This window comes from Coffea arabica, chromosome 2c (genome assembly GCF_036785885.1).
Source record: "Coffea arabica cultivar ET-39 chromosome 2c, Coffea Arabica ET-39 HiFi, whole genome shotgun sequence".
Taxonomy (NCBI): domain Eukaryota; kingdom Viridiplantae; phylum Streptophyta; class Magnoliopsida; order Gentianales; family Rubiaceae; genus Coffea; species Coffea arabica.
Window position 1 is genome coordinate 15,907,994 of NC_092312.1, and position 26,198 is coordinate 15,934,191.

The following is a 26,198-nucleotide window of genomic DNA, read 5'->3' on the forward strand; positions in this document are numbered from 1 at the left end:
GAGAGACGTCGGAGAATTTTGGCAGCCGCAAATATCTCCCACTTCCCAGTTGCCACAGGGCTCATCCCCAAACCAAAAACCTCATTGCCAGCAGGCTTGCTGCAACTCCATATAACTTTCACGGTTTCACCTCATTCCATTTCATAAAAATCCATTCTCCCATTTATACCATCTCCATTCTCCCGCAACTTTGGACGACAGAAAAGAACCCTCACAAAACATTATGTATTGCTCCAAAACCTTTCCTCAGCATTCCCACATCCTCTTTCTTCAAAATCCTAAATTCCTGAAAGATTCTTTTCTTGTTCAATCCCATTTATCCCTTCCCACACATCCTTCTCCAGCTCAGATATCAGCGGCCGCAGGAATCCCTATCCGGAACCGCCCAAGGGATTGCTGCAATAGAGTTATACCGTCTTGCATTAGTCCGGCCCACCATATCGAATCGGAAACTTCATCAGGGAGTTCAGAAAGTGCCGCTACAGTTTCTTCAATAGAAGAACAAGAAGAAGGAGGAGTGGAAGAAAGTTTAGAGTCTAATAAAAGAGAGGAATTTTCGGCTGACGACAGCCTATGGAATCAAATGGTAGAAATCGTCAAGTTCTCGGGGCCAGCCGTTGGTTTGTGGCTATGTGGGCCCCTGATGAGTCTCATTGATACTGCCGTTGTTGGTCAAGGAAGCTCCATTGAACTCGCCGCTTTAGGTACCCGGTTAAACCCCCCCCCCCTCATCCCCAGCCCCACACAGCTGCCTCCCTAAGAAAAGAAAAGGGAAATAGAAAATAAGATACTGCTTCGCTGGAATTATACTACTATTTTGTTCTTGTTCTAATGGTCGGTTTTGAATCTGTTGGCAGGTCCTGGAACCGTATTTATTGATAATACTAGCTATGTTTTCATGTTCCTTTCAATTGCTACTTCCAATTTGGTTGCTACTTCCCTTGCCAGGCGGGTTAGTTTCTTCATTATGACTATTCCCACTTAATAACAAGGTTCTGTTTGGTTATTCATTAGCTTAATTTCATTAGGAAACAATTCAAACCCTGATAGAGAATCAAATATAGCTTAATGGAAATGTTTTACATATATGGTGTTAAAACTGCGTCTTCTGCAGGATAAAGAGGAAGTGCAGCATCAGATATCCATCTTGCTCTTTATTGGGTTGGTTTGTGGTGTTTCTATGCTTATATTCATGAGATTATTTGGCCCCTGGGCATTAACTGGTGAGTCATCTCTCTCTCTCTCTCTGGGTTAAGCAATGAAGGATTTGCATCATGTATCTAATTCATATGTGGCCCCATTATTTTGCTGATATTGCATTTTCAGTTTTTACGGGGGCAAGAAATGCTGATATCATTGCTGCAGCAAACACTTATGTTCAGGTTAGCATTTAAGTTAATCCTTTCCTGCACCTAATGAGGTTTTACTGATTGTGACATGCTATTCGTAACTGCCTATATCTATATTTATTTCTTCTCTAGGAGTTTTTAATATTAACTTCTGAATCATTTGTGTTCTTCACATTTACGTTTGTGCTTCTTCACGACTAGTTCTCAGAGAATGCATGTCTAGGTGACTTTATCTAATGCTCTTTGACAGTAAAATTGCCATTTATGCCTTGGTGCTGGGGAAAAGATTTTACTACGTTTGACAAGGGAGTCAAGAGTCCACTTATTTCTCAGTGAACAGGAATGAATTTGAGCCTTTTACCCTGTGGATGATTTTTCAGTTTCATTTCAATTGAACCTATATATTTCTGTTCACAGATTCGAGGCTTAGCCTGGCCGGCAATACTGGTTGGATGGGTTGCTCAGAGTGCAAGGTGCCCAACTTTTCTGTTTGTACAACTTCTTTTCAGAGCTGAACAAGAGTTTCAGTCTAAAAAATGTAGCTTTATTGGTTTTTTAAGTAGCAGAAAAAGCAGTGGTGTCTGAATGCATGTCGTGGTAATGCGATTTTGTATTCAGTGCTTCTATTTATGTCATACTTGAATGCTTTTTTATTTGCTTTGTTAGTCTGTAACACGTGACGAAGTGGTTTGCTTGATTTATCGGATGCAACTTTTTCTGATCTCTGTGTACTAGCTGTTCAGTTGCCATAACTCCACAACAAAAGTTGATCTTTTTAGTTGTTATAGTATCTCATGTTTGGTTATTGCAATCCTCTGAGTTTTCCACATAAGAAACACGTCTTTCTTATTATTTGCAAAAATTGTCTTCGAAGAACTTCTGCACATTCAAATTTTGACTAGTTTTTCCAGAAATGTGTTGTCCATGAATAGTTCTCTAGTGGAGGCAATGAATCTGGCCGTTGTTGATTGTATGAGTTTCCTTCTGCTGGAATGAAATATTCACCAGCTTACAAGTTTTTCCAATATTCTAGTGGATATAGTTGGTTTTGTGAGGAATAATTAGGACTGATCTTTTATTTCAGAGACAACCAAAGAAGTAAGCAAATAATCTACCTTTCCTCTGCCTAAGTCAGCCTAAAGATAGACATTTCACTATTCATATTGTAATTCAGATGCGATCTTTTAATGAGATGTAATCAAAAAGGGAAATGGCGCATAAAGTTCATGATCTACAGGGTTTTGTTTGAAGTCATGTGAACATCGTAGTGCTCCATAACTGTAATGAACATGGTGATCCATTGCAATGGTTCTCAAGCTGCATGACTGCTAAAGTTGGGCCTTTAAAAAGGATCCAGACTATTTTTAGTGGGAAAGTATGATATATAGTCTGACTAAAAGCCTCTGCAAAAGTTGCAATACACATATCTATTTATATGAATTGAATGAGTAGTGTTGTTCCTAATTGTGGAATTTCCTCCATTGCTGTACTTGGAATTGTGGAACTTGATGATGTAGTCTTGACTTTTGCACTTTGACTAATATTTTCTGTTCCTTTGTTGTCTTACTGGGAAGCTATATTCTTATTTCCCATTCAAGATAGTCATTGTGCACATTTTATCTGTTCTTTGCCATCAGCCTAGGCATGAAAGACTCGTGGGGACCATTAAAGGCTCTGGCTGCTGCCAGTGTAATTAATGGCATTGGTGACATAGTTTTATGCAGATTCTTCCAATATGGTATTGCTGGCGCAGCTTGGGCAACAATGGTTTCACAAGTATGACCAGCAACTATTTTCACAGTACTTGGTTTCATAATCCCATGAAGATTGTGATTTATTGTGATTTTCTTCTTCTACTTGCAGATTTAATTTATGTTGTTCCTTACTGGACATTGCTTTTAGGTTGTTGCTGGTTATATGATGATTAAAGCTCTCAACGATAAGGGATATAATGGTTTTTCCATGTCAATTCCATCACCTAATGAACTCGTGCAGATACTTGTGCTTGCAGCTCCAGTGTTTGTAACAATGATGTCAAAGGTTGGTGAGCTTGAGTTGCACTTTTGTGCTAATTTCCTGTTCTTATTATAAAAATGTGCATCTGATGGGAAATGCGTTTAGGTGCTATTTTACTCCCTTCTTGTATATTTCGCCGCGTCAATGAGTACGCAAACAGTTGCAGCTCATCAGGTAAGTTTAGTTTGAATCTTGGTCTCGTGAGCTTTTTATATTTGGAGTGTCAATTACCTAAGTGCTTGGTTCTTAGGTTATTTAATCCTGTATTTCATTTTAGGTCATGATACAACTCTACTGCATGTGTGCCGTATGGGGTGAACCGCTTTCTCAGACTGCCCAGTCATTTATGCCTGAGCTGATATATGGAGCTAATCGAAGCTTGTTAAAGGTTGTCCACTTCTTTCCTGTTCCCTTCATAGTATTCTTGTCCTTGCTGCAAGACTTTGTAAACTTCCTCCAAATGTCAATTACGTTGTTTGCATATACTTTCAGGTTTCCTAGAGAAAAATAAGAAAAGTTTTTGGTTCTGGAGATGCACTACAGAATTTATGTTCTTTCATTCAGTAATGTAGTTGTAGGACTTTAATTTATTAAGGTGTCAAGCAGGCTCGGATGCTATTCAAGTCACTGGTGATTATTGGAGCTTTAAGTGGATTTATACTTGGATCTATTGGAACATCAATTCCCTGGTTGTTCCCCAAGCTTTTTTCACACGATCCTCTTGTCATAAAAGAGGTCGGTATTCTTGTTTTTGGTTACTTTCAGTTTTTCCATTTCAGATACCTTTGGTGATTTATTAGTGATTTTTTTTGTCTGGGTGCTTTTAGGTTGATTTTTGTGCAGTCGTATGATTAACAAGCATCATATGGCTTATGAGTTTACTGGGGGGCAAGTCCTTTCCTACAACCCAATAAGTTTTTCCAAGAAGTCAATATTGAGATATTGGCATTGGGTATAGTTTGGTTAGGCCTCAATCTTGGCTTGTTATAAGTTCTAATGCTATGATTGTTGAGAACTTTTAATATTACAAACTAGAGAATGGACTAGTGTACAAAGTTTTAATTCTGTTATTCTACTCTTTGCCTTGATAACTGAATTTATAGATACCTGAATCAGAGAGTCAAACAGTTTAAGAAATGCTGTTGATATTCTGTAAAATGGTGCTGTTCTCACCAGCAAGGATCCTAATTGGGCTTCTGTGACTGCAGATGCACAAAGCGCTGATTCCGTACTTTCTTGCACTCTCTGTGACACCCAGTACGCACAGCCTTGAGGGAACATTGTTAGTAAGTATCAATGCATCACAGCAACAGAACCTTTTTCATTAAAATTTGTTTTGTACTCTTTGTATTGCTTGTCCAGGAGCTTCCTTCTCAATAAGAGAATGAGACTTCAGATCAGGGATTAAAATTAACCTGTAACATTAGACTGTCCCCTGATTCCCTTGAAGAAAAGTGAAGGCAAGGGTCAAGAATTTTGTAGAGCTGCAAAATGGAGAAGTTGAAGAGGGGGGATGGTGGCAATGGGTTGGGGCATCTCGTGTTATTTCATTAGCTACTATCACACCAAGAGTATTTGTGTGATGGCATCTTTCGCTGCTGGACTCGAGTGAATCTTCAACACTTGAAATTCATGCTTCATCTTCATTAGTTGTTGCCTGCCTTACCATGTACTAAATGTGTTAATTAGTATTTTCCCCCCCTCCATATTTTTCCCCTATAAGCCATATTGTTGTAGATATACATATTGAGAACTGATGTATCGGAAACTCATCTAACATCAATATTCTCATTAACTTCTTGTAGGCTGGGCGGGATTTGAAATTTATTAGTTCATCGATGAGCACAATCTTCTGTCTAGGTTCTCTTCTTCTGCTGGTATGCATACTCGATTTTTACTTTCTTGTTCTCAGTTTTATGATCTCTATACAAACTGTGTGTGTGTGTGTACATGTACATGTGTGTGGAAACACCTTTTTAAAAAAAAAAAAAAAAATTAAATAACAAACTTAGATGTGAAATTTCATGTCCTTGAAGCTAAAGAGTAGATAGAATTATTTTTCTCGAACCACTAAGCGCTTGGTGTGGATTATTAAAGCATGCTTCCTTCTTTACCAGGTGTTTAGCAGCAGAGGATATGGCTTGCCTGGGTGCTGGTTTGCTCTTGTTGCATTTCAATGGGTAAATGGCGTATACTTTTATTTGTGCCTAATGTTGATTTACCTTCATCAGGGTTTGTCTGATAGCTTTATTACTGCCTATATATATATCTGCAGTCACGATTTTCTATTGCTCTACGGCGTCTCATTTCGCCAACTGGCCTACTTCACTCAGAAGATCTGACCGGTTACCAGCTGGAGAAGCAAAAAGCAGCGTAGTTTCAGAGCCTAAAGATAAAAGATCCATTAGATAGCTTTTTAATCTTTTGCTGCCTTAGGAGTAGCTGCATTTACAAGACTACTACCGAAAAAGCAGTAGTATTCTATCAAATCAGCGTAGGAGCACCTCTTATAGCCAAAAAAACCAAAAGATGTTGCCGAGTCTTCAGGCGCCGTTAGATTCTAGGTTGTATGGTGCTGCTGTATTTACTATCAATACAAATTGTAGTAGTTTCCTCCAATGTAAATGATGATTACTTGTGTCATTCTTTCCAACCAGAAAAAAAAAAATGAAAATGCTTGAAACTCCTCTTTTTTTTTTTTTTGGGGGCGAGTCCTGAGTTTCTTTCATTGGCGTTTCTTCGGTATACCTGATGCAACATAAAATTTTCTTTCTTTTCGCATTTGAGTGCTGAAAATATCCTGAATTTGCTTTTGACAAAATAAAAACCGACACGCGAAAACCCATAGCCATAAGTGTATTTCTTCCCTTCCTCGTAGATTTGACGCAGCAAGCTTTTTCCCCTTGAACAACCTTTTGTTATTTGTCAAAAATCCAATTTAATAATTCCCTTCAACGGAGGATGAGGTGGTTAGTATAACAGGCTTGGATAAAATGCTGACAGCTCAATCTAAAGCTCAAAATTCTTTAAAGCGTCAACAAGAGAACTTCCAGAATCGCATGTATGAATTTTATCAGCTGAATGAATAATGCACTAAGCCTATATAGTAACGTAGTAGTAGTAGTGTTACGGCACAATCTCTTCGGACAAGTAATATGATATGAGTTGTGTTTTCCCAGCCCACTCATGGTACTAATTCTAATCCTCCGGCGGCTTCAAACGAAGTTTAGCAGACGTAAAATTCTAACCTGAAGCTCTGCTACTTCCTCGGCGGCCACGAGTGGATTGTCTTGGTCGTTGGCTTTTGTTCTGCATTTGTCAAAGAGAAAGGATGAACATCTCTATGCTACGGCTACCGTTACGGCAACAACTACCAGAGTATGTCTATCACACAACCTGGATTTGTCTCAGAGTTGGTTGCTTCTTCACAACAAGTCTGCTACGAGACCGTTTCTTCTTCTCTTCCACCTTCAATTTGGTTAGGCTAGGCCTGTAGAGGATCGCAGTCCTACCAATCCGACCAACAACCACTGATCCAGTGCCCTCCTCTATTTGCTTCACAACTTCATCTAGCTCCCCAGGACAGGTGTTATGTATTTTGAGCTGTAATCAAGACAGACATCGGTTATGCCCATATTTTTCAGCATAGAGGAACGACACACGGTATCATAAATTTTACAAATTTGGCGTACCTTGAGAAGCTCATTGGCTTCAAGTGTTTCAATTAGAGCCATGACAACGGTATGAGAAACCCCAGACTTCCCCACCTGCTGAGATTTGAGCTTTTTCCCAAGACTCTGCGCATAGGAAGCCAATTCTTTCTTCTCTTTCACACTCAAATTCGGCAATTTAGCACTTGTATTACGCTCCAGTTCTTTATCGGTTCCCGCCTCCAAAACCTTGTCTAGACCCCTTGCAGAATCCAATGCTACTCGTGATGTTTCAGCTCCAATATCTCCATCCTCACTCTCAATTTCGTCATCGTACGGGCTGCTGCTTTCCACGTCTTTCGGCACTTCTAGGAGAGCTTCGGAGCAAAATCGAGCGCAGAACCATGAACGAGAGAACGGAAGGAAGCGAGGTGAGAGAGTTGGGAAGGAGGAGATGGAAGTGGTGGAGAGCGATGTCGTTTTCTCGAGGGTAACCGATTTTTGCAAGAGAGGGAAACAGGGAAGAGGCGTGGGCCGGAGGAGTATACGGTGGAGTAACATTAGGCCGGGGCCAACGGAAGAGAAGTGGAGACCGGCGATGACTGACGACGATGAGATACACTTAGAACTGTACACTTTGACTATTATCCTTTTCTTTCAGTTACCAAATTGATTTTGTTTTATTGCTCGAGAAAGAAAGGGCGTCTGATTCCTTCTAATTCTTTTCAGGTTTGGTGGTAGCTACATTATAAATGACGGGTGTTTGGTCTAGTGGTATGATTCTCGCTTCGGGTGCGAGAGGTCGCGAGTTCGATTCTCGCAACACCCCTGATCACTTGCTGCTTGATTGTATTCTTTCTCGAGCTAAAGTGAGTGATTTTTTTTTGTTAAATCAAATTTTTACGTCATCACTTCATGGGAGGAAAGAAGAGCCAAACTGTTTACGTGACATGACCATGATCCACCTTACTTCACGACATTGAATTCACGTCCTGTACGCTTTCACTAAATTCTTCCTGAAGAAGAAACGGTCAGAACATTTGCCTTTCATCTTCGACGTTTAACAGAAACATTTGTCTAGATGTCTTGGAGAAATACTACACAATAGTTATCTATTGAAAAAATTACTTGATGCCAAACAGACAAAAAATTTCACTTTGTGGTCAAAAGACTTAAAAACCATTCTACCATGCCGGATCTTTCCTCTTGCTTTTAATTCTGGGAAAACTCTTTTTAAGCTAGGGAGATTATATGGGAACTAGGGCATTGATTCATCCCGTGCTAGTTCAATCCTGCATGTTTTAGTCTTGGAGTTTCAGTAACAACCAATTTCAAGTATAATGGCAATACATATGATCGATATTCCTAAAAGCATGCATGTTCGATCAAGTTTTTAGAAAATCAAGAATTAATGAGTCGCCGTCAACAGGATATCCCTTTGTTCTTCCTCTCCTCTGCCTCTTAAGCATTTCTATCTGAAAACACACAAGTAACAATTCTCTTTTAATCACTTGATGACAACTATTTCTCTTTTAGTTTCTTGTACATTAATTAGGATTTTTTTTTTATTTTGGCGTGAAGTGAAAAGAAATTCTCGTCCAATTTGTTGACTACTCCAAATGAAACTCCCGGTCCTAGTTCTTATATATTTTGCATCGTTTTATAGAACTTTAGATTTAGAAGGATGATTAAGTAAAGCTGAACGTTTAAAAGGTGAGTAATCCATTGAGCTTTGCATGTCCAACAATTTTTTGAAATCAAATTATCTCAGCGCATTTAGGAAGGAAACGAAGCCGATGGACCTTTCAGACTCAAGCGGCAGCTACTGTTCATGGTAATGGGGTGCATGATGAAAATATATATGGCGTGCTTTCTTTCTAACTATTGACAAAGCCAGGTAAACAAACTACACAACACAACTTCTAACGCTTAAAGAGTTATAGTTAAAGGAGTTTTGCAAGGTCCCAATAGTGGAATTGTACTTAAGCATGGATCCATAATATATAGATTTTTCTGAACCAATAATTATTTAATTACTCCATCGAAAAATGCCATGTGGTGTCAAATTAAGATGATAAAAGTTCGCCAAGGCTTAAGAAAGTTTTGGGATTAATTAAATCTTCTTTTTCTGTCGCAAGAATGGTAAATTAACAAATCAATAGAAGTACAGTAAAACCTCTATAAATTAATGTTCGATATATTGAAACCTCTATTATATAATAAATAATTTTTTCTAGTCTCGATTTAGGTTAACAAACTAAATTAATAATCTAGATAAACTAATGAGATAATAAATTTTTTTGAAAACTTTACATAAGCCTTCTATCTCATTCATATAATAAATTAATAATTCACAGAAATTACATATCATATTTTTCTAAGATATAAGTCTTTGGGATGCTCTCTACTATAGTCACATAATACTTTTGTATTTGATCAGTTATTTATGAACACCTTTCAAATAGGAAGATGTAGTTTAACAATGAGATATATAAGAAATTTTTTGTGTTTGTTTATTATAAGAATATTTTCTTGTCATTTATATATATGTAATATTATTAATTTGATTCATTGCATGTATTTAATAAAATAGTGGTGGACATCTCTCGTTTAGTATTCCTAAGTCTTTTGGACAATAGGAAAATGATATCAGTTATGCACGTTACTAGAATTAAATTATACTTGCAAATCTGGTTGATATGGATTGATTTGTACTTTATGAATTTTCAGCCTTCTTTTAGTAATAGAAGAATCATTTATATTATTATAAATTAAAATAAAATTTTAATTGATTAAGCGAGTGTTTTTTTGAGTTGTAAGGACACTCAATAAAATTAATAAATTATTAATTTATCAATTAATTAATAACTCTTTCAATTAATAGAATTTGTACTGTTTCAAGGTTATTAATTTGTAAAGGTATACTGCAAGTACATGTTACTGTAAGTACTGTGAGTACACGCATCTGTGCGTGTTTTGGGACTGGTTCCGGCAACCTACTAACCGCGGTAATCATTTCCCTAGAGGCAGCAAAATCTAAGTAAGATATACTACTACTCTTTTCACCTATAAATTCTATGATTATTCTAGTAGGAGAAAAACTCGTATAATCAATCACACGTTAACTAAAAGCAAACATGTATTTTTCGTGTATCAATATGCATATACAGTTTTACCATACCAAATATTGGTTTTTCTTTTGAAACTACCATATTGAATATTGGTTAATTTTTTTCAAATCAAGAAACGTGCTGGCAAAATTAAATTCAAACTTGTACTACACAGGAGTAAATTCATTGTCCGGAAAGTCATCCTGCCTGGCCTCCCTCCGCTCCCGAAGAGAGGTTGAGAGAGACAGAGAACACACTACCGTCAAATCTTGATGACGTGAGCCACCAAATCCATTTTGTAATAGTAGTACTTACTACTTACAAGAAAGATGTGTAATAATTTTTTAACTTTTCATTTTCATTTCATATGTGTGTAGAGTAGCAATGATGATAAACAGAAATCAGCTTAAGCTGTGAATAGGGATAATTTCAGAAACGTCCCTGAGGTTTCTAACAATTTCACTGAGCTCTCGTGAGGTTTTAAAAACTACACTTACCTCTTTTAATGTGATAGTTTTAGTAACAAAACCTTAAAATAATATTTGACTTGATCAAATTTTTAAATAAATATCCAAAAATATCCTTGTGTAAAGAGTTTTAATTTACTTTTCTATATAACTATAAGATTATCTGGTATAATTATAAAGAAAAGATGTCAAATTTTTTATGCGCATACCTATTATTTGATAAATAACTATAATAATAATAATTTTATCACTATGATAGAATACTTTCGATGGTATTTATTATGGATTTAGATTTATAAGATAGAAAAGAAAATGTTGCAATAATTTATTTAAAGTTTATGAATTTTTTGAATAGTAAGATTATCATAATTTAGCAGTGATTTTGAATTTTTTTTATTTTAATACAAAAATAGAAACCAAAAATCAACAAAAATATTAGATTGCATATAAAATTAACTCGTAAATCAATAGTTCGACATTTGATTATAATATAAATTAGAAATAATAGTGGTAGTTCTATAATTTTATTGGCAAAAAAAAAAGGAAAAAGAATGAAAAAAAAATTTGAAAAGTCATGCTAAATATAAGCATACAAAAATTCATTAAAATAGTTAAGGGCAATATGTCATTTCAAATAACAAAGGAGGTATGTGTAAATTTTCAAAACCTCAAGGGAGCTGAATGAAATTATTAAAAATCTCAAGGGAGGTATATGAAATTATCCCCTGTGAATACGCAGAACAACTTGCAAAGGCTACATGCAACGTCTCCACTCTTCTCTAAAGCCTAAACCAAGACGAGCTGCCACCAAAAACGCTGATTTTGCAGTTGGTTGAAGTGATATGACTTGAAAGGTTAACCGCAGAGCTTAGAAAGATATCATCAAACATCAAAATTTGTTAAAGATAGATGGTGCCAAAAGTTCATTTTCCGGACAGTTCGGAATGTCTATCAACCACTGTTGGAAGACCTGGGAATTCTAGCAAAAAGACCCCAAACCATTTGATCGTCCTGGAGATGTGTAGTCCCAGTCCAAATGTAAATGAGAACAGAAAATCAAAAGCTAAACCAAACAAGAACATTTTGTGATTGTGCTAAAAACAAAACTAGCTTTTTGTTGAATTGACTGAGTAGTGTCAGACACAAAAACCTTGAATCGAATGGCAACATTTACCTGCCTCACCTAACTAAAAAGTGCAATATCCATAAACAGAAACCTGAATTATACGTGCTAAAACTATAAATAAGGCTGCAGAGCCTTGGAGTTTTGCAGCTTTTATTTGTTACATCTCGCAGTGTTTATATAAAAGATGCACCATATCCAACAGCATCATACTTCATATCACAAGCCTAACATAGGGTGGAACCAATCACCTGACCTAATTGCTAACCAGAGATTCAGGTGCCAGGATCCACCCTCTTTTGTTACAAACATTGAAAACCCTAATCGACCACTCTAAAATTTCAAGTCTTTTTGAAGACTGCGACGACCACTCAAACTAGCAAAACGGATGTAAGGTCTAAGCAGTAAGCACCAGACAACGAGTTTGCATCGTCAGCAGGGCACCACAACTGGAAAAGATAAAAAAGGGTACGCAAGACTGCAGTGGAGGAGAAGAAATCTTTTACTCAAACCACGAATGCGACGTAAAAGAACACTTGATGCATGCCTGGTTTGCTCCGGGTAACCAAACGATGAAACTCAAACGAGGAAGCGATGCTTGGTTTGGTGATAGCGTCCAGAGCCGTTGCTGAGATATCTCCCTCCAACATTTCCAATAGGGGTGAGTTTGACCGAATCCCCGGAACCATCCCTAGGTGGGCTGAAGCACAAGGGTAGGAATTCGTCTGATTCACATTCGAAATCAGTCTTCTGGAAATGTCTAACTAGTGCTTCTTTACCCTGATCAATAGCATAACTTAGGTACAAAACCGAGGCCAAGTTAAAAAAGAGAAAACAGTGCCTAGATACTTACCTGGATACTTGCACAGACAATTTTTCTGGTCTTGGGAGAATCCTTGAAATCCCATTTTGTAGAGTCACATTCTTTAAAAAATTTCCATACAGCTTGTGGTTCAGTGAAGTTCACAAATGCATAGCCTTTGTTCTTTCCAGTTCTGCAAAACCCACCAAAATAAAGATTATGTCGCTAGTTCATTTGAAATTGCAAACTTAAAGGACACAGAAAGCCCAGAGGAGAATGTATAGAGGCTTACCCGAAATCAATGGGCAAGTACAGGAAATCATAAGCTGAAAGAGGTTCTTGTTCAGCTTCTATAGACGTAATCCCCTGCTCAGTCTTTCTATTCTCCAGCACGCAATGCTTGTCCATGAACTCCACAAGCATCCACCGACTACAGATTTCAGTTGCCGAAGCTATTAGATGTACGAGGTAGAAAATCCAACTGATAAGTAAAGAATCAGAAACAAAAGCTTCTTTCAAGCATACAGAATTAGTACTCCTATCCTAATGTCAGACCCCGTTTTGCCTTCCCACTGAAGTGACGAACTAGTAATTAAAACAAGCAACAGACAGATATTACCCCAAAAAGAAGAACAAACAAAATGTAACTGCATGTAAGCAAGATACACAGAATAGAATTTTGACCCAAAAAAGGGAAAAAGAGACACAGAATAGAAAGTGGAGCAGCAAGAAACACATCACTTTATAAAACTTGGTACAGTGGCATTAAATTGTCGAATCTTCAAGTTCTAATACTAACAGCCACCTTCAGCGATTTAACTTTCGGCCTGATGTTAAGTATTAAATGAGGGGAATAAATGAAAGAGTTTAATACTCAAAGTAGAGTGAGCAAAGGAGTTCAGTAGTACTAGTACGTGTATTCATTAGGTATATTCTTGATCATGACAGTAGTTCTCTTTTCGTAGCTTCTAAGTGGTAAGGTGCCATGCTTCTCTACATAAATCCTGCTCTGGTAGCCTCTCCGTTCTTCAAGCATAGAAGGACTAGATCCTCTTCTTCTCAGCCATTCCCTAGAGCTTCCTCTTCTTCGAGACCCTCCTCCTCTTCCCCTACCATTTAGCCAAGAGCCACCTCTTCCAGCTCTCGCCCTGGAAAGCTTTGGCTCATAATACTGTTTATGAGTGATAACTCTTGGACCCCTTCTTACTGGCTCACTTGTTGCAAGAGGAGAAGACACCGCCGGTGGTGAAATTGGTGAGACATCTATATCGGCATCATCCTGTGGTGGTGGTGGAGGAGGAAGAGGGAAGTAACTGGATTGGTGTAGAAGAAAGGAGTCAGTGTAAAAGGGTTCATTGTGGATGTAAGGCGGAAGATGGAAAGCTGGCTGATTTGGATGAAGAAAAGGTATGCAGGAAGTTGGGAAGGCAGGCGGCGCTGGTATGGGGGAGGAGCTTGGTCCGTGTATTAACGAAAGATTATTTAAGTGAGCAGTGATGGACGAGGCGTTGAATAAGGGCATGTATTCAGGAGCTTGAGGATTGAGACGCTTGGGAGCTGCAGCCATGGTTAAGAAGAAGAAGAAGAAGAGACGAGAAAGATTTGGAAATGATCAAAAGCGAGCCATTTTTTATTTAGTACCAAGGAGAGGAAAAGAGGTGGGAAGACGTACAAGTTGATAGGTATAATCTCGAGGCTCGCAAATACTCTAATATACAGAAAGCCAGAAGGAATGAACCCGAGAAGAGAGAGAGAGAGAGAGAGAGAGCACTGGACTCTGGAGAGTATCTTGTGTACCTTAAAAAGTTCCTAGACTTTTTGTTAACCAACTAGTAAAATAATTCACTCGTACTATTTTTAGGATCTGGTAATTTCTTGCAGAATTTTTTCACCCTAACAATAGCTTGTAAGAATATATAAAAATAATAAATACCAAACCTTTTTTTTTCCTGGGCGTATAAATACCAAACTTGATACTAGACACAATTGTAAATATCATGCACTAGAGAATGTTTAATTTTTCAAAATTGATACTATTAATTAGAGGTAGCAAATCAACCCAATTAACTAGATTTACCCATACCCGCCTATGAATAGATGGGTATGGGTATCTTAAAGTTTTGTACTCCCTCCGTCCCACTTTGATAGTCCTATTTCTTTTTTCACACAGTTTAAGAAAAAATAGTTAACTTTATTGGAAAAGTAAATTTAGATTGCTATTTTCCTAAAATACCCTCACATTAAATATGGTACAAATTTATGGGAACTTGAATTGATGGTAAAAAAAAGAATCAATTCTCATTAAATGGGTAGGTTTATAGTAATAACTACTTACATTGAATAAGGGTATTTTAGGAAAATTAAAATACAACTACATTCTTTAATTGGAAAGTGGACTATAATTTGGGACAGATGAAAAAGGAATACAGGACTATCAAAGTGGGACGGAGGGAGTATATGGGTATAAATGGGTTATCCAATAATACCCATTTATTAAATGGGTATTATTGGATAACCCATCAAACTCAATTAACCCATTTAAAATTCTCTTTCTCCAACTCTCTTCTTTTCCCCTACCTTTTTTTTTTCCAAAATTTTCATTTTGTCATTATGTTAACATTATTATTATTATTATTATTTGTTGGTTTTATCTTATTATTTTATTTTTTCTTAGTTTGTTAACTTGCTCATTTTTTAGCATTACCAATTTATGATAAATTTTAGCCTATTTTCTTATCTTTATAAAATGAAATTTTAAATTTATATATGAAAAAAATGTTAGGGGTTCAAAATTTTTGGATTAAGTTTTTATATTAATTTTTATAGTACTTAATTCAAATTTTTATATTCGTATTATTCAATTATTAAATAATAGGTAATTTTGTGACATAGAGTATAAATGAAAAAAATTGGTAATTATGTTTATTGAACATTATAAGTAAATATTTAAAACTAATGATGGGTACAAAGAGTGGTATAAATTGATAACTTAGTTTGCAAAAATGAATTTAAATGAGTTTGCAAAAATGAATTTAAATGAGTTTGCAAAAAGTTAAAATAAATGAGTTATAAATGGGTAATTGGGTTATCCAATTCATTTTTTGACTAACCCATTTATACCCATCTAATTAAATGGGTATAAATGATTTGACTCACTTATACCCATTACCCATTTTACCCAACCCAAACCCGCCTAAGTCACCCATTTTGACACCTCTACTATTAATGTAGCGAATGTCATGTAATCAATAATATCTAGGTTGTTTGTTTCTTAATCAAATTTATCTCGTCATTTGAAGAAACATGTAAATGGGTAACCCTTATTTTAATAGTAGTATAACTTACCCAAATATAAAAGGTATTACAGTTTTAAAAAAATTAGTGTATAATTTAGAAAAAAATAGGTGATACAAATTTGAAGGGTATAAATTAGGAAGAGTTGCACATATGACATCATTCGTAAAGGCCAACGATCTCCAATTTGAAATCTCCTTTTACATTGAAATTGAAAGGAACATGAGTTACGTAAATATGACTATCATTTTCATTTTTTTTTTGGTTTGAATTTTGTTGTGAAATCATTGAAAAACGTACTTAAATGTATCACAATCTTGTTCAAGTGTGATATCTAATGTTAGGATATTTCTCTTGAATATTATTTGAAATAATTATTATAATATTTTTTATAATGTGATGTATATAAAATAAAAAATAATTAAAAATATAAAATAATAAATTAAAAAATATATTTATAATACAAACGAAATATTATTTTAAAAAATCAATTATGCAAATAAAAAAATTTAGTATGTGACATATGCGCTGCGCGCAGACTAAAACGTCCTAAGTCTAACAGTTACATAAGCTACTTTAAAAAGTCGATTACAATAATAAGCTCCTTTGTTGTCATTTCTTATATACTGTAAAGTTGAGAAATCTAAAACGTCTTGTAGGTACACTTGTAACTTTAACTTTCTATGAACTGTGGCTCTTGTTGCGTTTTACCTCTCTGACGGTTAGGTCTGTACTCAATTAACCTCATGATTTATATTTAAATATTAGGATTAATTTTGTCCGTACCGTCAGTATTTGATGAATGATAATTGTGCAAAATTTAAATTTAAACTCCGACTTTTACATATATATCATGAATCTAACGGTAAAAATGTATATATTGTCAATGCATATAAGATTTACTCGAAAGATTATCCTTAATATTTACTTATTATTAAGTTTTCTTTGTTTCCTTTTGTGTCTTCTTCTCTCTCATGTACTTGTCGTCATTTGAAGTGTACAAGTATTTGATGGAAGTTAATGATAATAGTAAGCTATTTATAGGTATAAAAACATCAACCTACGACTTCAATTGTTTAAAAATCTTTAACTAAAGATAAACCACAGTTTGATTGAGTTTGTGTGTTGAACTTTTAATCTTCAGTTACCATGAATGAAAAATTCATTAGTGGTTTTTGGATATCTCTTGATAATGTGGATGGGGAGTGTCCTGGACGAAAATCACGATCATGAGGTCTCCACTATCAGGTAAATATCTAAAGGTTCGAACTTCGAGGAGTGCCTTGTTAAATTTACACGTAATAATTTACTACTTCCTCTCCCACTTTGATAGTCTTGTTTTCCTTTTTTGTCTGTCTCAAATTGTAGTCCACTTTTCCATTAAAAAATGTAATAATCGTTCAAATTATCTAAAATACCCTTATTAAATATATTATTATTAATACATCGTTATTAAATACTAATACACTACATTGAATACATTGAGTTTTTTCAATACTAATCCATTAGCTGTAACTGATATAGATTGGCACTCTTCGTAATTAGCATAAGAGTATTTTAGGAAATTATTAATCTAAATTTATGTTTCCAACTAAATTAATTATATTTTTTTAATCTGTATGAAAAAAAAATCAAGACTACTAAAACGGGACGGAGGGAGTACTTTACATCGATAGACAATGCCAGGGAACATGGCGAGATATTTTTAGGGCTAATTCGCGGTGTAGAATTTCCCAAATAGAGGGTGTAGAGAAAAATTGTAACCAAAAAAAAAAGGGGGAGGGGTGCAACCTTCATCCTATTTTTATGGATTGATTCTTTTGCATAACCCACAACTATGGGGCCAGAGTACAGATCAATCGGTAATAAAATGGACTGGAAAGATTTCGAAAAAGAAAGAAATATATATATATACTTATATAGTAAAAGAAAAGCAAACTATTACCACCCAGGAGAAAAAAAAAAAAAAAAAGGTAAAGCAAACAGCAAAGTCGGTGGTGGCAGGGGCGGCCGGTTGAGTTTAGATATCGATTTTCTGAAGTACACTTGGGGAAACGAAGGAACATTCGCCATCGGAAGCTTCAGACAGCATGCGTGCCTTCCAAATCACTACCGAATCCCTGCATTCAATGCATTACAATCATGGTCTAGTTACCTAACTTTTTTGGGTGTCTTCCACGCGCTCTTTTGTTTTTCCTTCAAATGTTTTGCTGGAATTTGTTTAAACAACCAAATTGTAATAGTCTATGCCCTAAAAATAGTAATACCAAGTATTTTGGTAATAAAAACTGCTAACAAAATCCCAATTGAAAAAGATAGGCCGCGCCGTAAGTTGACGAAAATAGGTTTAATTACATTCACACCCCTTGAGGTTTGTCAATATTACCATAGAAGCCTTGTAGCTTGACTAAATTTTATGTACCCCTGTTAGTAACGATTTCTTAACTCTGTTGAGTCTTGACTGATGCTATAAAATGACAATAATGCCCTATTTTAACAGATTTGGGAAAAAGAAAGAAACATAATAAAAGGCTATTTTTTCGTAGAAGAAATTAGCGGATAAAGAACTAAAACAAGAAAAACAATTCATTATGTGAATTGCCACCCCTAATTCTCCTGCTCCATTGGCACCACCACCTATACGCCCTTTCTTTGTTCTCCTTTCTCGTGTATAAAAACATAATATGCAAACATTGAAATTCGGGCAAGATCTAGAATATGTAGAGGCATTGAAATGTTGTAAGTTATTCATATTATGGTGTTATAATTGAATATAGGCATTCATATTCAACTTGATTTTAGCTTCTAGGATTTGGTATGGACATACTAGCATGATGCTCATGACTTTTGTGCATATTGTTTTTTCCTTTTTTTCGGGTGATTGATGTTGGATTTTTAAAACTCATGTTCTTGGATCACTAAAACCTAGATAGCATATTTAATTTATTTGAAAAGAAGAGGCTGATGGTATAGGAATACAAATATTGAGAACTCTCTTTGCAAGAATCTGCCGCTAAAAGCTGTAGTCACAAGTAAATATGTTAAGATTTTTTGTTTGGCGGATTGGGCAATAAGAGGAAATAAGTGTAAGTGAGAAGTATATAATTCAAGGCCTTCCATAGTCCCACTAACATTATAAAAAAGTTTAACAAAATTTTTTTTGGTAAGGCACTTGACAATATAGCGAAAAGGGCAAAAAAGGGAATTAAGACAGGTCACTCGTTGATGGGCATTTGGAACATTCAACTTGTATTTTTGCTAACCCAATCAATTTTCAAACGGCGATTGACTGACAGTAAGGGGCTAGTTGTCATAGACTTATGATTTTACGAGTTGTTAGGTAATGTGGTCAAATCTCAAGATCTAACTGGTAATATGACTAAACCATGGGGCAGGAAAATGTAGGGCCTGTTTGGAACTTGAGTTTTTTGATAATTTATAAATGTGGCCTGTTTTTTTGGAAAATTTTTTTAAAATGAAAAACTTTTTTTTTTTTTTCTTTTCTATCCTCTCTTCTTTTCCTTTTTCTTCCTTCCTCTCCCCCTTCCCTTCCTCGTCACCTCTGTCCCGCCATTGAAGAACCAGCAGATGGTCACCATTTTTTTTCCTTTGCTTTCTTTTTCTTTTTCTTTCTTTCCTTTCTCTTTTCTTTCCTCTCTTCTTCTTCTTCTTCTTCTTCCTTCACCCTTCCCCGCCACCTCTACCCCTGCTTTGAAGAACCAGCACCTCTGTCCCTCTTTTGCTCTCCCTCGACACCTCTGCCCTCTCCTCCCTCTCCCTCTCCCTCTCTGCCCCTCTTTTTCTCTCCCCCGACACCTTTCCCTTTCCCCACCCCTGCACCTCTGCCTTCTCCTCCCTCTCCCTCTCTATAGCCATGGAATTTTTTTTTTTTTGCTTTTTCCCTCCCCTTCTCCTCCCCTCCCTCGCCACAATTCCCCCTCCCCTAATGCGACCAGATCGCAACCCTCCTCCCCCTTCCCCTTTGCGATCTAGTCGCGCGACCATATCGCAGCTAGCGGGAGGGGGAAGGTGGTGGGGAAGGCAAGAGAGGAGGGGGGAGGGAGAAAGAAAAAAAAAAAAGAAGCACTAACAAATCGGTCGCGCGAGGGGAAGAGGAGAGGGGGTGAGGGAGAGGGAGAGGAAAAAAAAAAAGAGGAAGGCTGGCACTGGCAACCGGAATAGTGACCAGCGCCGGAAGCGGTGGTGAAGGTGATGGACGGCGACGGAGGATGTGGTGGGTTGGGTGGGAAAGGAAAAAGAAGAAAAGTTGAAGGAAAAGTTTTTTGTGTATTAGATTTGAAGTGTGTAAGTTAAAAACTTTGATAAGTTTTTTAGAATTTCTGTAGCAAAAGTTGTTAAAAAATTAATAGCAAACAAACGTGTAAAAAACTTGAGGTTTGATTTACACAAACGATAAAAGTAATTAGAAAGTAAATACAGAATATCTACCGCCAACTACCTAATGCAGCTGATCATGGCTCATGTTCCCTTCCGATTCTGGTAAATTCTTAATCCAAAAGTTTTTTTTTGACGAATTAATTAAGGAAATAAAAAGAATGGTAACAACGCCCGTTCCCCAACTCAGACGGCTGGGGCAGGAATTCCTCAACAGAGAGTCGAAAGCGAACCACGGTCCAGCTGGTGACCTTTTAGGGGGTGTTATGAGGAGCTCGCTTGCCTGCGCATATATTTCACCAAGCATTTTGCGCTTATCAACCTAAATGCCCTTGCTGCTTTATCCGCAGCTTACAGGCTCAGGGTAAATATTCCCCTAATGCATCTATGAAGGCATCAAAATTGATGGTTTTGCTAAACAGTGCGAGTGATCGTTACTAGACAATTTAGGAACGCAGAATTTATTAGATAGAGGGAGACATTGATGAGAGTCATGAGACCCAAAAAGGGGAAAACACACACACACAAGGGGTATAACCAATCATTTTTTCTGGCGTTTATCCTAGTATAACAAGTTTAAAATTTTCCTACTAGTTAAATTACCTTCCTTTCAATGAGGAACCCTTCATTGCTAATAATGCAGCTCCATAGCAAGCTTCTGTCTGCAGCGCCTTGTGCACAGGCAATCCTAGCACTCTTTCTCGAATCTTTATCCACTTGTCATTTTTTGATCCACCTCCAGCTGTAAAAACTTCTTCAACTGGGGTTGCCCCAAGATCCTTCAATAAATTGTAGCCTTTTGCCTATCCAATATCAAAGTAAATGATCTCTCTCTAAGCATATTTAAATGACAAAAAAAAAAAGGGAAAGTGAGGGGTTTAGGAGACTGCCATGCAAGTACTCTACCTCAATTCGGGCTATAGATTCTAAAATGCCATGCAGGTACTCTACATCGCTTTCCGGGCGAGGATGTAATCTGCACAAGCAGGTGGCTGATGTTAGAGGAAACGGGAAAGAAACAGAGCACCCACTAACAGAGTTAGCAGCTCATTGTTATAGGTGGAATGTTTTGTGCAATGTCAATTAACTATAGAAGCACAGGAATGTTCAATTTCATACAAAATCTCAAATGCAACAGAGAAAGAAGCTTTAAATCCTAAGCAGAAAGTCTGCAAACAATATGATAATTATATTGAGTTCTGAAGAAGCCCTCCATTTGCATTTGTTCTCAACAGTACCAATAACAGACAATCCACAGGTAGAACAACAAAGCCCTTGATACATCAGTAAAATGTCGCCTCCAGGATGGCTAATGAAACCCAAGCAGGCTCCATATTTGTGACCAACATTTTTTTCCTTAAATTTTCTCTTTCCCTTTACACCCTTTTCACTGTCAAAGCTATTGGATCTGGGTAAGAAGAGTATGAAGTAGACCACGGCTTCAAAAAGTTAGGAGTAAAATAAAAGCATATTTGAGTTTATTAGTTAAAAGCTATTGCTCTTTGGCCCTTGCAATCACATCCACTCGAAACTTTCTATACTACCCCAGTTATATATTCAGCAACTCATGATTACAAAATTTCAGGAGTACAAATAACTTCAAACTCAACATTTTTACCAGTACCAAGTTGCTCATTCAACTTGAAGCAGAATACACCATTAATCATCAAACAGGAGATCAATAGTTAATCAACACCAATGGATAATCAGGAAACCAAGCTTCAGTACAGTAAAACACATGATTAGTTGCAGATTCTCCATATAAACAGACTGCATGTCAGCAGCAAACGCAAACTTGCAAGAATAGACCCAAGGTTCAGTCATTTGCTTATTTATAGACCGTGGTAATCAAGCCCACAACATAGTTTCCTCACAGCTCTAATTATAGTAATGCATAACAGAGGAATTAGTAAGTACCAAAAATCAGGAATAGCAGAATTTCTCAATTTTGATGAGTTTGCTAACTAGAATCAAGGACTGAAGAATTGGCATAAATTTTGCAGATATGTTCTTTTTTTTTATCATCATGCCATTTATAAACTCTTTTACTAATTTCCTCATAACGTCAAGACCTTTTGCATACCTGGGTTGCATATCTGGGTCTGCCACAGGAAATCTCTCTCCAACTGACAGAAGGGGATAGTAGTCAAGAGGAGATGCTTCTGAAGAATTTATCTTTTCACTTAGTTTCTCCAGTTGATCATCTGTAAACATCTGCCTAAGAACAGCTCCACCAGTGTTTGAAGCACCTCCAACGAGCCATTTATCATCAAGACGATGGCTATACACCCCATATCTTGAATCCTCAATCCTTCTGGTGCTAAGAAGTTTTATGGCAAGTGTGGAACCCAATGACGTGACCTGAGTAAAATCAATTTGAGTATGTTTTATTTGCAAACTCGATACAAGATGAGGTAAGTTCCACGCACAAACTACACCAATCTGCCGGCCCTTTAAGCAAATTTGCACAGCAATGAAGCAACAAGAATACACAACTTTCTGATTTCAGAATTATATAAACAAATGAAGAAGAACCTCACAGCTTTTCCAGGTTGAGTAGCGCGTGCTGCAAGAAAGGCGGCTATGCTATCAGTTGTTCCCGTGCAGATAACACAATTCTCTGAGAAACCTGTCCAGATGATGCATGATATGAGGGCAAGACTGTAAATGCCAATAGCTAGAAGGGATGAGGTGATCATAGTGTAGAAAGCTGTATCATACATTAGTAGAGTATCTCATGGTTAATAATCATGCAAAACTTCAAACTGAAAAAATGACGTCCTTTGTACTACTCTAACCACTTTTATCCAGCATAGATTAATAAGAAAAGCTGCATCATTTGGTCGGGAATTGAAAACAGACTACCTAATTGGAACTTCATTTCCTGTCATAACTGAATATGAATTTGACAATGGTTTTGTCACCAAGAGAAATGACATGATAATGAATGAAAAATAGTTCGATCTCTTAAAAGTGAAAGAAAATCTTTGCATACTAGCAAAGATCTAAAAAAGAACTTCATAGGCATAACGCTCGAGACAAGGACATGCAGACTGTTGAAAAAGGGCAGGCAATTTATAACATCAATGCGGATGTTTACATCAGAACTATAAATGATGGTACAGACTAATTTTAGTACAAATAAATATTCACATCCATATTGGTTGGTGACCAAAATTACATGAGCATATAAGAGGGATATATTGGGTTTATGAGCCGGTTTATGATCATTTACTGATGACAAAAATGTTGTAGAACAAAAGCGTACCAAAATTTGTTCTAACGTCCTCTTTCATATAACCAATTGGAGTACCAGGAGCTTGCACTGAAGGTAAAACAAAAGAATAGGGTTGAGCGAGCAGCCAAGGTGGATAGGAGTCAATTTCAGGATCGTAGCCCACCTGAGAGAGAATTGGCCAATAATGTGTAAAGGGACGCAAAAATCTCAATGCAATTTCCGGCAGTCCCAATGGCTTTGTGGGGGGCGGGGGGGGGGGGGGGGAGAAGATTGGGAATGAATAACATAATACCTTCAGTGCATTATTATAATCAGAAACTCCCAGCTTGCCATGAAGGAGCCACGACAACCAATCTGCTTGATGCAACAGCACCACGGAATCCTTATTTGAACCACAAGAGTTCCACCAGGATACAAGCTTGCAAAGCGTAGAAGATCCTATGCATACTGTGTGGTTCTCAGGAGCAATGGACTTTACCAATGGCAAAGCATCAGGACAACTGTCGTTGTAGAGAAATGGTTTGGATAAAGATTCTCCAGTTTTGCTAAATTTACATTGGAGCAGATTTTAGTCAAAAGTAGGGAATTTGTGAAGCAGAGAAAAAAAAATAAAAATGAAGTCAAATTACGAAGTATCTACCCATCTATGATCATGGTTGTGGCAGAAGTTCCATCAACGGAAATGGATGCAATATTTGACCGAAGACTCACAGGGACATCTCCGAGGAGCGAGAAGAGTGTCTTTTTCCAGGACTGCACCAAATCAACTTTTTCCTTGTTCTTTCTAGAAGATAAAAACCAGCTCCAGGTGTTAGTGATGGAGTAAACAAATTAATTCACTTCTTAATCCCAAAAAAGAAAGAAAAATAATCCTTGTAAATTCACTTCTTAATCCCAATTTAAACCCCGTGCCAACACTTATTAGTTAATTAATTCAGTTCTTGAAATTCAAGTTGCTATACTTCTACGGTTCTACCTTACCTTTAAGCAACAATATACGGGAAGACCAACTTAACTTTAAAATATATATACATATACATATATATATATATATATATATATATATATATATATATATATATATATGATATGGATCAACAAACCATAAACGAAGGCAGGCTACCATAAACGAAGAGTAGTCTCTTTTCCCCTCGGCAAGTATATTCCCTTCCTCATCAATTAAAGCATAGCGTGCTCCAGAGGTACCAAAGTCCATCCCCAGATAAAGCCGCTTCCCCGCTTCAAAATCAGCATTAGCATCCCTTTTACTATTCCGAAATGTAACCATTGGCTGTTTTGATTTTGATTTGTGTCCAATTGTAAAGACTGAACCACTTGATATTATTAGCTTTTTTGAAGTAGGAAGTCCTGAAACATTAAGGTAAAGATTAAAGACAGCTTCACCAGAAATAAAAAATAAAAATAAAATAAAGGTAAAAGATTAAAGACAACACAAATTATCAGAGCAGCGTCTTATTACATTTACTTGCGTCTGAAAACGGAAAGCAGGAACAAGACTTACTCCGTTTGAGGCATGAAGGTTGGACCAGAAGCAACAGACTTTGGGACGCGTAAACAGAGGTCACCATTTTCTTGACGTTTTCTATCTCAGCTCCAGCGGATAAAATTGGTGACCAGCGGAGTAGTGGTGTACGATTAGGAGATGGATGAAGCCGCTACGATTTGCGGAAGCTGAAAGTGTGTTGTTCCCAGGATTTTTATGCGGTGGCTAAAACTTGGCAGGGCGGGACTGCCAGAATAATTATGATGCCTCGCTCCAAGATTTCGTTCCCACTAAGATGATGGTAATAAAGGTTGACAAGAGAAATATTACCCGTAGGCCGTTTTATTAGTCTTCGTGCTCCAAAAAATTGGGTATCCAAACACATAAAAATTTTACTCCGTTTGGTTAAACTGTTTTTGAGAATTTTTTAAAAAAATTTTACTATAATAATGTATATGAAAAATTTTTATTATAAAATTTTTTTAAAAATATTTGATATATTGTATAAATGAGATATTTTTTAAGTTATTGTATATTACTGTAGTATTGTATTTGAAAATTTTATTTTTAAAAAAATGGCCAATCCAATAATTGATCCTGGTTCCTAGCTCTTTATTTCCATTTTTTAAATAAAATTACTCATTTTGTACGTTATGATATTTTATTTTCTTTCAAGGAATAAAGTAATGAGTTCATATCTAAAAAAGCGGTTGAATTTCACCACATATAGGTAATGGAGTAAAGATAAGAATCTTTAAAAAAAAAAGTGAACCATCATTTAGTTTGTATCCATCATATTAATTCTATTAGCATTAAGTGCACACCCAATGTGTCTGCAATTAAGGAATAATTAAAATAATCAATTTTATGTAAATTTTATTTATTACATATAAAAAAATTATATAAAATTTTTGTGAAAAAACTTTGATTTATATGATTATAGTAATTTGGTAGATACAATACGTAGGGTGTTTATGTAGTTTTATTGAAAAATGTGATAAGGTAATTAGAGTAAAAATTAAACTTTATAAGGATTAAAAATTTTAAAAAGGACCAAAATTGTTTATATCAACTGTTATTGCTCAGATATTTATATTGTATAGATTTTGCTTAAAGTAAGATTTTTTTTTAAATAAATGCTTCAAAAATTGTTATTTCCGTGTTTAACTCACTTCACCAAAACTACCACTTGACGGGACAGGGTGAAGATTAAATTACCTAAATGGCTCTAGAACTTTTAAATTTTTATA

The 26,198-nt window shown here is 36.3% G+C and overlaps 4 protein-coding genes and 1 non-coding gene across 6 annotated transcripts; 2 read left to right on the plus strand and 3 right to left on the minus strand.

Annotated features, from left to right (window-relative positions):
* Positions 1–86: 86 nt before the first annotated feature.
* LOC113731222 (protein DETOXIFICATION 46, chloroplastic) lies at positions 87–6,051 on the plus strand. 2 transcript variants are annotated; one of them, XM_072074589.1, is made up of 14 exons: positions 87–704; positions 858–952; positions 1,115–1,223; positions 1,327–1,382; positions 1,767–1,822; positions 2,987–3,125; positions 3,252–3,389; positions 3,471–3,539; positions 3,643–3,753; positions 3,972–4,100; positions 4,574–4,651; positions 5,171–5,242; positions 5,483–5,545; positions 5,641–6,051. In XM_072074589.1, the coding sequence occupies exons 1-14, from the start codon at positions 224–226 to the stop codon at positions 5,740–5,742; spliced, it is 1,698 nt and encodes a 565-aa protein (XP_071930690.1). In that variant the 5' UTR covers positions 87–223; the 3' UTR covers positions 5,743–6,051. The 2 variants fall into 2 exon arrangements, with proteins under 2 accessions (XP_071930690.1, XP_071930691.1); XM_072074590.1 differs by lacking the exon at positions 3,972–4,100.
* A 361-nt stretch (positions 6,052–6,412) lies between these two features.
* LOC140035080 (uncharacterized) lies at positions 6,413–7,681 on the minus strand. The gene is made up of 3 exons (XM_072074592.1): positions 7,058–7,681; positions 6,762–6,968; positions 6,413–6,674 (listed from the first exon to the last, which is right to left on the minus strand). The coding sequence occupies exons 1-3, from the start codon at positions 7,574–7,576 to the stop codon at positions 6,609–6,611; spliced, it is 792 nt and encodes a 263-aa protein (XP_071930693.1). The 5' UTR covers positions 7,577–7,681; the 3' UTR covers positions 6,413–6,608.
* Positions 7,682–7,772: 91 nt separating this feature from the next.
* TRNAP-CGG (transfer RNA proline (anticodon CGG)) lies at positions 7,773–7,844 on the plus strand. Its single transcript has one exon. It is a non-coding gene; the product is annotated as a tRNA-Pro (tRNA).
* A 3,986-nt stretch (positions 7,845–11,830) lies between these two features.
* Positions 11,831–14,171, minus strand: LOC140035844 (uncharacterized). The gene is made up of 4 exons (XM_072077233.1): positions 13,432–14,171; positions 12,810–12,947; positions 12,569–12,710; positions 11,831–12,495 (listed from the first exon to the last, which is right to left on the minus strand). The coding sequence occupies exons 1-4, from the start codon at positions 14,082–14,084 to the stop codon at positions 12,295–12,297; spliced, it is 1,134 nt and encodes a 377-aa protein (XP_071933334.1). The 5' UTR covers positions 14,085–14,171; the 3' UTR covers positions 11,831–12,294.
* A 6,419-nt stretch (positions 14,172–20,590) lies between these two features.
* On the minus strand, positions 20,591–25,260 carry LOC113731224 (D-ribulose kinase). The gene is made up of 9 exons (XM_027256368.2): positions 24,967–25,260; positions 24,568–24,812; positions 24,085–24,224; positions 23,737–23,989; positions 23,475–23,607; positions 22,747–22,835; positions 22,290–22,567; positions 21,113–21,182; positions 20,591–21,009 (listed from the first exon to the last, which is right to left on the minus strand). The coding sequence occupies exons 1-9, from the start codon at positions 25,031–25,033 to the stop codon at positions 20,806–20,808; spliced, it is 1,479 nt and encodes a 492-aa protein (XP_027112169.2). The 5' UTR covers positions 25,034–25,260; the 3' UTR covers positions 20,591–20,805.
* Positions 25,261–26,198: the final 938 nt, after the last annotated feature.